Source organism: Microtus ochrogaster, unplaced genomic scaffold, assembly GCF_000317375.1.
Source record: "Microtus ochrogaster isolate Prairie Vole_2 unplaced genomic scaffold, MicOch1.0 UNK1, whole genome shotgun sequence".
In the NCBI taxonomy this organism is placed as follows: domain Eukaryota; kingdom Metazoa; phylum Chordata; class Mammalia; order Rodentia; family Cricetidae; genus Microtus; species Microtus ochrogaster.
The window spans coordinates 184258-195201 of NW_004949099.1; the positions used below are offsets into that span (position 1 = coordinate 184258).

General features: G+C 49.5%; 1 protein-coding gene across 1 annotated transcript in view; it reads left to right on the forward strand.

Moving 5' to 3' along the window:
- Add2 (adducin 2) overlaps nucleotides 1-9883 on the forward strand; it is a 97828-nt gene extending 87945 nt beyond the window's left edge. Inside the window, exon 16 of the mRNA XM_005364790.3 lies at nucleotides 4225-9883. Within this exon, the coding sequence (XP_005364847.1) occupies nucleotides 4225-4529 (305 nt within the window). The 3' untranslated portion in view covers nucleotides 4530-9883. The remainder of the gene's footprint in view (nucleotides 1-4224) is intronic.
- Nucleotides 9884-10944: the final 1061 nt, after the last annotated feature.

Below are 10944 nucleotides of genomic sequence, written 5' to 3' on the forward strand. Positions count from 1 at the left end.
AGGGAGGGAGGGAGGGAGGGAGGGAATAAGTTCCATGAGAAGGGAGGGAGCTACATGAGAGCATAATGGTCAACAGGAATTAATCCTTGGCCCCACTTTAGAGGCCCCACCTCTAAGGAGCCTCTTCTAGAATTTTGAGCAAAGCCTGGATTCTCTCGGCCTCAGAAGCCTTGTAGATTTGTGCAGAGGACCTGACCAGTGTCTGTCTATTAGCACATGTGTGCAGGCTGCAGGAAGGAAATGCAGGGAGAGCCTGAGAAGGGCTCATGGCAGAAGGAGGACAAATCAAGAGATTCGTCAGCTCCTGAGAGGGCTAGAAAACAGGAAGAGCATGGATGGATAGAACAGCCATCCATTTGGTACCACACTCACTGTGACAAGAGTTCTGGTTCTCTCTGGTCCAAATCTGCCCACCTCATGGGTCCCACTGCACTTAAGTTGTAGAATAACAGAAGCTATAGGTACAGTTTTACATCCCACAGACGACTAGGAGTCTAGCTACTTTACACAGCATGGTGGAGATGTGCGCTGCAGGGTGGTGGGGCTCCTTGGAGCGGGCAGGACGGACTCTGGCACAGTAGCTGTGTGCTGTCCCACATGTGTGCTGTCCATTAGATGAAGGGTAACTGTTTCCAGCCGTCTGTCAATGTGCTCCAGGTCCTCTCCTGCTGCATCTCCTAATGTCAGTCCTCATCTATCTTCCGGAATCTGAATCTGTACTGACTGCAGTCCCCCTGGACTGAGCTGCAAAGAAATAGCTCCTGTTTCATGTCAGATGTTCACAGATTAATCCATTATTTCAAATAAGCCATTCAAAACACTTCAAAGGGCTGGGGAAATGGCACAATGAATGGATAGAAGTGCTTGCTGCACAGACATGTGAAATCCAACCAGGCATGGCAGTCTCTGTAATCCCAGAACTCAAGAGGCAAAGGTAGAGGAGCCCCAGGACAAACTGACTAGCTGCTCTAGCCAATTGATGAGCTCTGGATTCAATTGAGAGACCTTAACTCAATAAGTAAAATGGAGATCCATCAAAGAATACAGCTGACATCAGCTGTGGGCCTCCAAGAGGGAGTGTGTGTGTGTTAGGATAAAATGAGCAATTTTGCAGTGTGCTCACATAAGTCCATTTTTATTAATGATTGTGCTCTTTGATTTGTGAGAACTTACTAGTCCTTGATGTTGTCAGCCTCCAAGACTTGGGCAGGTTAGTTCTGTAGCATCAGATCACTATGCAATCATGGCCACAGTGAGCTAGTTCTTCTGTGCATTGGCTAGAGTTGACTGGGCTTAGCTCAACAGCTCTTCAGTCCTGTGACATCAGCCAAGACCACAAATAATCAGCTATGAGCATGAGTAGGCCAGGACTTCCAAGACAGTGTGCACACATGTCTGGTGCTTAGTAGGTACTGGAAGAAGCAGGGTTCAGTGGGGACAATGGGGTGACTGAATTGGGTCTCTGTCTCTGTGTCTCACTCTCGCTCTTCCTACCCTCCACATTTTCCACTGGTGTCATTTGACTTTATCCACGGTGGCCTATGTCTCCCAAAGCTGTCAGGCAGAAGTTTCTAGACCCTCTTAGGTCTTTGGCCTGAGCCCACCTCTGCAACACTTCCCTGCATTTTGATTGCTACAAGAGCTGTGGAGCCAACAGGGGCTGCACGAGTCTGTCAATACCAAGAGGCTCTGCACACTAGGATTTGAGCTATCACACACGCCAACAGGATATCTAGTCCCTGGAGGAACTTTGACTCTTAGCCAAGGTGAGCTAGTGAAAGGAGCATATTCTGAACCCAAGTGTCCCACTGTGCAGTCAATGGTCCTTTTATGTCAAAACGGCCTGATGACTAGATAAAAACAGGAATTTAGAGAGGTGGAGGTGTGGCTTAGTGGCAGAGTACTTACCTGACATGTGTGAGGCATGCACACACACACACACACGCACACACACACACACACACACACACGCACGCACGCACGCACACGCACGCACACTTTCTGCTTACCATCTGCTTCAGGGCCAAACATGGAGACAGACTGCATTTGCACATTCTTTCAGACACTGATGCTCTGGAATTTAAATGAGGACAGAAACTGGTGCTGAGCTCTGCTGGCCAGTCTCCTGCTCACAGAGCCTCACAAGGCTGGTTTGCTTGCTTACCCTCTGCTTCCTGCTCTGCACTTTGAGTGCCTCATGGACCAGCATGATACTCTGGCGCTGTGTCAGCACTGATCAGGAATGATACTCTCCCCAACCTTTATTGAGCCTTTCTTCGGTTTCTGCATGCAATGGTGAAGAACATTCTTTTCATTATGGACATATAAACCATGCATGGCAGTCACCAGTCCTGCATGCTCTGGGATATTGGCTAGTCTAGTTGACATTAAGTTCAGAAGCACCTTCCCAAATTCACTTCAGGCCATCCCCTTATCTCCCTTGTTGTTGTTGCCTAAGTGACAGGCCAGGCCAAAAGTCATGTGTCTGACCCAGGCTGGAAAGATGAGCATGTTCCTGGAGAGGCCAGGCATCCTCTATGGAATCTGCATCTGGCCTCACACAGAGAAATGCTCAGTCATGTTGCTGATGACCCAGAGATGGCTGCACTGAAATAAGAGAGAGTTTGTGTTCCAATGACACATGGCAATGTAAATGAGCACCCGACACTGGGGTTAGAGGAAGACCAAACATTCAAACAGATCTATTATATAATGTTGAGTTTAAGAGCACAGAGAGGAGAGAAGGGCCTTCCCCAGAGAGTAGAACCTGAGTGACCAAGTCAAAGGTAGAGAGGGAGGACCATGTCCCAACAGATGTATGGCACTGAGGTGTACTGCCGGGTCCAGCTCTGGGAACACAGAAGGAGGTGAGGGGACCGGAGCTAGGGCTACAGGAGTCAGGGCTGTGGATGTCGACAGACTCCAGTCTGGAAAGTGGAACGAATGGACGGCAGCCGCCAGTCTCCAGTACTAAAAGAGAACCCACACTCAGGCGGGTCTGGAAAGAACTTTGGCATGATGGATTGAGAAGGAATGAAAGGCCTCACTGTAAGAGCTTGCCAGGTTGTTGAGCCAGCCTGTTCTGACTGCCCCAAGCTCACCCCATCTACACAGACTGTAGTCATAAGTCACTCTGCAGCGTGGACTCTACTTCTGCAGCACAGTGCCCTCTTCCCCTATTTTTCCCATTCCCATAGAGCAGAGCATGTGCCAGTCCTTCTGATGGTGATGCTCACACACACACATGCGCGCACGCACACACTCACACACACACACACACACACACACACACATACACACACACTCACACACACACGCACGCACACACACGCATGTATACAAAATCTACACCACACAAATGCTCACCTCTCACACACTTCCCAGTTATGCTCAGCAGACACAGCACACTTGTACACACACCAACAGGCCTCTCACCATGGATGGGAAACCTGTGGAGGCAGAAGCCAGGACCTGATCCCGCACTGTGTGCCTCTCCCATTCTGAGCTGTGAAATGGGGAGGAGGGAGCCAGACAGTCTTTAAGTCACTTTCTCCATTTCAGTGTCTGCGGCACTATAGTTCCCCTCCTTCCTCTTTACACAGAGGTTTCAAAAACTACGTAGTTCGGGAGAAGAGACAGCAAGGGACCTTAGTACCTGGGGCTAAGCATGCTGCCTTTGAGTTTGGAGCCTAGTGATCCTGAGCCTTGGCAGCCACTAGAATGAAAGGACCCCTTTGGACTGTTGAGTGTATTATGGAAATGCTGGATCCCTCCTGTTTCTCCTCTTCTCCCCCTGGGAAGACACTGGTTCCCTATGTTCCCTGCTGCTGTGATGGTATGAAGACCTGTGATCATCATGTTTGGTTGGTGCAGCTGGGCTGCTTATCACAACGCTTGCACCAAGATGACTAGGACATGCAGCCCCCAGCTTCTCTCCTCCCTTGGGTGTGCCGCCTAATTCTCATTCAATGCCTGAATTATTAAGTGCTTGTTCAGAAACCAACATGTGTTTCCATATGTAGACAAGAACCCAGAGCATCTCCTGCCCAGGCAGGTGGTGTGAGGTGAGAATGCCACCCCTCCTCTGTTCCAGGACCCTTGCTCCCACCCCATGCCAGCCTGTCCACCCTTGACTCCAGACCTCCCCTAGAAGTGGTTCTGTTGACCCCTTGAACACTCACCTTCATGAAATCTTACCGGCTGGGTCTTCTGGTCTTTTCCTAGATGCCAAGAAGACAGAAGACAGCGAAGCCACCACGGAACCTGAGCCAACAAAACAGGAAGGGGTCGTGGTGAACGGGAAGGAGGAGGAGCCAAGTGCAGAAGAGGTCCTCAGCAAAGGACTGGGCCAGATGACCACCAATGCTGACACTGATGGTGACAGCTACAAGGACAAAACCGAGTCAGTTACAAGTGGCCCCTTGTCCCCAGAGGGCTCGCCCTCCAAATCACCCTCCAAAAAGAAAAAGAAATTCCGAACCCCCTCCTTCCTGAAGAAGAGCAAGAAGAAGGAGAAGGTGGAATCTTGATCTGTGGCTCCTGCTGCATCCCTGCCCTCCTTCCCTGCCCTTCTTCCAACTCTGCCCCTGGAGCACAGGGCCAACAAGGGACAGAGAAGGACCTGGGATCACACTCAGAGGGGAGCTTAGAGCCAGCCTTCCCAGAGCAGCCAGGTGTCTTGCCCACAATCACAGTTGGTTGGTGGTAGAGCCTGCCCTAAAGTTGAGCTTCCTGACTCCCATGGTCGTGCTCTGTCCTCCGTTTAACACTGCCTAGTCCTGGGCTGCCTTTGTCAGGACACCGCCTGCCAGCCTGAGCCCAGGGCAGGAAAGCCGAGCACCAGGCATGGTCATACATGCTCGCAGGCCAAGGCTTCCTCTGAGTAAACTCCATCTCTTCCCAGGACACCTGCCTCTTGTTGATGGAGCTGTCTCCACAGCAAGAAGCCATGCTTCTTCTCTTCCATTTTGGGTCCCTTCTTCCTGCTCAAAGTAACCAGGCAGACTGACCTGCTCCCCCTCCTCCCAACAGAAATTAATCTTCTATCCCCAGGCTGATGGCTTAGCTTGTACTTTTCCAAACACTAATCCTGAGCTTTTGACATGGAACCCATTGAGTGATGGATGGAAGAACCCTAAGAACTGACAGATAGAAGGCAAGCCTAGTCAGCTTAACGAGTAGACAGAGAGCCATCAATCTAAGAGCTAGGATCCTGGCCTGTCTATATTGTGCATCTCATGGGCTGCAAAATTAAACCCAACTGTAACATAAGAAAAAGTCTCATGCGTAGGGCAGGAATTCAAGGGCATCTAAATCTTGTGCTGGCATTGAGTTATGCGAGGAAGGTCAAATGCCGCTTTGGCTTTGCATAATATGCAGGCCTGCACCTGGCAGTCAGGTGTCCTTTGGCCTTCCCAAATACCTAAGAGCCCTTGCCCATAGCATCTTACTCTTGGCATCTTGACCTTGGTTCTTTGGGTCCCAACTCTGAGTCACAGAAGGTGCAGCAGAGGACAGTCAGATTCTCTCACTAACTCTCAGAGACATGCCTGGCATTCCCAACCCCTTCACTCTTGCAACCCAGACTTGGTAATAGGTACAGCTGTTATGTTAAAAGTCAACACTGGTTTTCCATATCCTCCCAAGGAGTCCTGTTGGCTGATGAGCACTTCTGCCTCTAAGACAATCCATCTTCCTTAAAGCACAGCATCTTGAAGGAGCACTTCTCCTCTTTGTCCCGATTACTGTAAAGGTATCTTTGACACCCCTTGACTAATCATTTTTCACTCTGCACACCTGCTGTCTACAGACACCATACAGGCTTTACCCTCTGTCATCCTGACTCCTCCCTTTTTCTGAAAGGAAACTGAACCCCTTCAGGGATAACTGACTTGCTGAGCAAGACCTGAAGGCTGGGTTTGAACCCAGGTCAGTCTGAGCCGAGTGCTGGCTCTTCCAAGCCGCGGTGAGTGGACAGTGGCTTTGACCCATTTAGCCATTTCTGCAACTGGTCTTGGCTGTGTGGCTTTAGCACTTGCGATGATGTTAGATCACCTGTTGTCCGCCTAAGTGATGTGGTCAGCTCCTGCTGACCAGGGGTAGTGGTAAGATCTATGTCTTTGACCACAGAGAGCTGAACCCTATGGCTACAGCAGAAAATCCCACCACCCTTGGCTGTTGTCTCTTGAGCAGATCTGAGACCCTAGTGCCGAACTGTGGTTGCTGCCCAGGTCCTGTGTTTGCTCTGCTTTCTGGCTGGGTCAAGTCTAATGATAGACAACCCAGTGCCCCTGCCTGAATGCTCAGAAGCTTCTATCTTCCTATAGGAGCTGCCTTCTTAGAAATAATTTTCACATTTATTCATTCATTTTCTCTGAATAGTCATTGACCATCCACTCATGTGAGACACTTAAAAAAAATGATGAGAGGCATCGACCCCACAGAGGTGGTGCTTGTGTGAGCTAGTGCTCAAGATGAAGTCTGTTGTTTCTGCCCGACATGCTCCCTTTTTTATCTTTATGACAGTGAGGTTTGCTAAGGTTAAAATGTCGGAGCTTTGCTGTAGTGTCATATTGGAGTCAAAGTCATGGTTCAGCTCATACTCGCCCAGCTGTTTATCCCTTGTATGTTCAGAAAACAGGCATCGATGAGCATCTGAGACATGTAGACAAGTTACAGAGCAGGCAGGGTATGCAGAGAGCCAGGACAGCAGAGACTGACCTGTGATGGGCACGGGGAAGCCTTCAGGAAAATTGATGGCTGCATTAGTTTTAAAATGAGAGGAACTTTTGGGGGGTAAGTCAGCAGAGGTGGACGGATGTGGGAGCATGGGGTTCCACATCCTGTCTTTCTGGGCCTCTTGGTATTGTCATAGTGTTACGTGAAAGGTGACAGAAGTGGTTACATCCCAGGTGGGCAAGGCTGGGTCGTAGGAAGACTTGTAGACAGTGTGGAGATCTGAATTTTACCATGTCCTGGGCATGAGGACTGCTAATTAGGGTAGAATCGTTAATAGAGTGCACTGGAGAGTCCCTTTCGTGGCCACTTGGAGGGTGTGTGTGAGACCGCTGGCTGACCTCGTGCTGTGCTCTCCCCACTGCTGCAGTGGGTTTCTAGCTCAGAATTCCTTTCATAGAATTCTTGGGGAAACCCCTGAAGTCTTTAGCGAGCTAACGATGCTAGGTTCACAGCCCCGGACCCTATTTTGCTTTGGGACGAGATCATGGAAGTATAAAGACATTTCGTCAATTTCCTTCTTCCCTCGTACATAAAGGATGTGACGTGCACAGCTCTGAGACTGTAGAAACGGCTGTGCAGGCCAGACAGGGCATCTCTCTGGTTCGCTGATGAGAAGGGCTGTTTGTAAGCTCAGAGCTTACCGGGCATCGGCTTGTTTCTCCCTGAGCCACTGGAATTGCCTCTGAGAGGAGCGTTGGTGCTACCGTGTGACCAGCCGATGAGAAAAACAAAGCGGCTTCCTGACCTCTTTCCACGTACAGGTGTGTAGGACTAGGTCGGAGAGAGGCGACCCTAGCTCCTGTGATGTCACACACTGGGGAGATGCTCTGGCTCCAGCCTGCATCTGGGCTCTTATCAGCTGACCCAAGGTCTGGTCCCTCTGGAGCCATGGCAAGGGACAGCTGCTACTTGGTAATGAGTGTGAAGTCCTTGCTCTGTGGACAGAGGATGTGAGGGACGTGGTTGAGGACCACAAGTCTCTCACAAACCCATGGTAAGGCACTGTTCTGAGCCCTCCAATCATAGACACCATGCCTAAACCTAGCCCCTGTGGGATGACAACATGGAAGATGGCGGGCGTCTAGCCTTGTGACAACAGGGCCACAGCTCCTGTTGGTGTGAGCAGAAAATGCTGTAATGGCTCTGAAAGAACCATTCACTCCTGAGTGTCCAAGTTAGACCTATGTTTGCTTAGGGACAGGACATACCCTGTGGGGGCCACTGTGCCAGGCCTTTTCATAAGTGTTAGTTTTATGTCTTAGTTCTAGGCCAAAGGTAATGAGTTCCTGACAGCTGAATGGGACTATTGAAACACTCATTCATCCCTTGCTCATTTTACACATGTGACCCCACAGATACCCCGGCTCTTGGCATAGTTACCATCCACTGTGGCCAGAGAGGGCCTAAGGCTTCTTACATTTCTTGCCACTAAGACCAATTAAACTCTCTATGACCCGCTCCCCATATAATTCAGAAACTGTGAGACCTGAGTGAAATGCTAGATATCTGCCCTCCACGCCCGTGGACAGGACAGGACACCTCACAGCTTACAGGACATGTAATAGGACATCACGCCTGCACCACGAGTGGTCTGAAACGTGTGAGTTCATAGAGGCAACTGAAGTTCTCGAACACGTCCATTTGTTTTCTGTGTGCACATCCTCTTCCTCCAATGTGAAGAGGCAGCCACAGTGACTGTGTCTGCGTGGGACTGCGTCCCAGAGCCGTGTCCAACCAGGATGCGGTGCTCTTCCTGTCAGAAATGAGGCCACATAGAGAGCTCTGTTCCCAAGGCTCTTGACTCCTCTGTCCTCACTGGGGAAGCCACCTTGTCCAGAGGTGTGAGGATTTCACACAGTGGGATATCCTTCAGCGGACAAAGCACCTTTCCTTGTCTCTGCCCTGGCAGTGCCCTTGAGGGCTGCTTTCCATGGGGACAGTTAGCAAGACTCAGTACTGCATGTCCCTAGAAAGTATGGAAGTCTTGTCCTACCTCCTTCACATATGGGTGACATTAGGATTTGCCAAATTGATACTTGTGGAGTTGTCTTCAGGATTCTCCCACAAGTTGAGTCATGTCTTCCCTTGAAGACTTGGGGCCAGAGATAAAGGAGGTTCAAGATGCCGGGAGGGCCCAGGTGCCTGATAAGGCAGAATCTTCCATGGGCCCCCAGCTCCTTCCTCACCCTCTCTGTCCCAAGCACCTGGTGAGGCTGGACCCTGAGGATACTTCCCTTGTCTCTTGGGCAGAGATGACATCACCAGAACTCAAGAAATGTTGGGAAGGACCTAAACTCTTCTTTCCTGAAAACCAACCTGTGGCCCCTTTAACATGAATCAAAGTGGCAGCTGGACCTAAGCCAGGGGGTCTCACTTGGGAAATGTCACAGAACCTTATATGATGACAATACATTTGGGGAAGCTCCAGACCCACATGTCAGTGCCATCTTGTGTCTGTGGGTCTTACTGTGGTTGGTGACTCATAGCACAAGACTGCCCTGTCTGTAAATTCCTTGAACTGCTAAAGGTCCCGAGTCCAAGGGTTAAGCAAAGTGGGTGAAACAGGCGCCTAGCAGGACCCAAGGGGTGCAGGGTCCCAGGAACCCAGGATGGCCAGGGAGTGCGGTGTCTCGTGAGTGATGTGTGGGTGGTGGTGGTGAAATGTCTGTTGGACAATCGTCACATAAGAATATGACTTATTGTCTTCCCTTGTATATAGGCTGTCTGTGTTTGGCTTTTCCTAGTTCTTTGAGGTTTTGAAGAGGGATTCCATGTAACACTGTGCTGTGACATGCCGCCCTCCCCCAAGATCATACATCATCCCCACAAACGGTTCTGCCTTTCTCTATGCTAACACATTGAGCCACTGATGTGCAGTTGGATGGTTAGGCTCTTGGGTTTTATTTTGCAATTTTATATATAATATACATATATAATATATATTTATGGGTTGGTTTTATATGGTTTTCTGTTTGAATCTATGAACAACAAAGCTTCCCTTTGATTTTCATGAGAACTTTCCAAAGGCCTTTTTCTGCTTTGGTATCTGACTGTGTTTGGGGTGGACCCTGCCCATGGGTTTCTCTGTGTGTGCTGTTATTTCACCTGCAGACCTTACCCTAGTAAACCAGATGTGCTTGACTTCCCAATGTGTGTGATCCATCTCTGTGGGCTACTTGGGGCTCCTGGGGAGGTGGAAATCAGAAAGGGGGCCCGCATGTAGAAATGTGGGTCACACAGGGAACTTTAGCCTTTTTCACATGCAGAAAGATAAACATGTTTTTGCTGAGTTCTGGTGAGGGAAGGTCAAGAAGCAGAGTCCTCTGCACCGAGAGGGACTGGGTGGGGCCAGCACAGCTGTGGAGGCTGCATTGCAGCAGATAAGAGAGACACAACAGAGAAGGCTATCCCTGCATTTGCAGGTGTGGAGGCCAGAATGGAGGCAGCTGTTAGACTGGCAGCAGCTTGGGAGAGAGAAGTCACTCCAGAAGAGGAAAGGGTGTGAGCTTGGGGTGGAGAGCAGAAGAGGAAAAGCTCCTTCTGCCCTCTCCTACCTCTGTATTTTAAAAAATGTACACAAGAGGAACTGGTGACGTAGGAGGTCCTTCTGTACATGTGTTGCTTTTATTGGTTAATGAATAATGAAGCATCTTTGGCCTGTGATAGGGCAGAGTAGAACTAGGCGAGAAAACTAAACTGAATGCTGGGAGAAAGTAGGCAGAGTCAGGGAGATGCCATGTAGCTACAAGAGGCGAAAGACTTGAGCTGCCAGGTGGAAGGAACCTTGCCGGTAGGCCACAAGCCTCATGGTAAAATATAAAATAGTAGAAATGGGTTAAGATTTAAGAGCTATCCAATAAGAAACTAGCGGCCAAGCAATGATTTAATTAATACAGTTTCTGTGTAGATATTTCAAATCTGGGTGACCAGGAATGAACAATCATGCCTCTGCCAACAAACTGCAGAGATGGCTCAGTTGGTAAAGTGTTCACCATACAAGAACAAGGACCTGGGTATGGCTGGCTGTGCCTGAAACCCTAGCATTGGGAAGGAGGAGATGGATTATTATTGGGGCTCACTGGCCAGTGAGCTCCAGGTTCAGTGAGAGGCACTGTCTCAAAAAGAAGAAGAAGAAGAAGAAGAAGAAGAAGAAGAAGAAGAAGAAGAAGAAGAAGAAGAAGAAGAAGAAGAAGAAGAAGAAGAAGA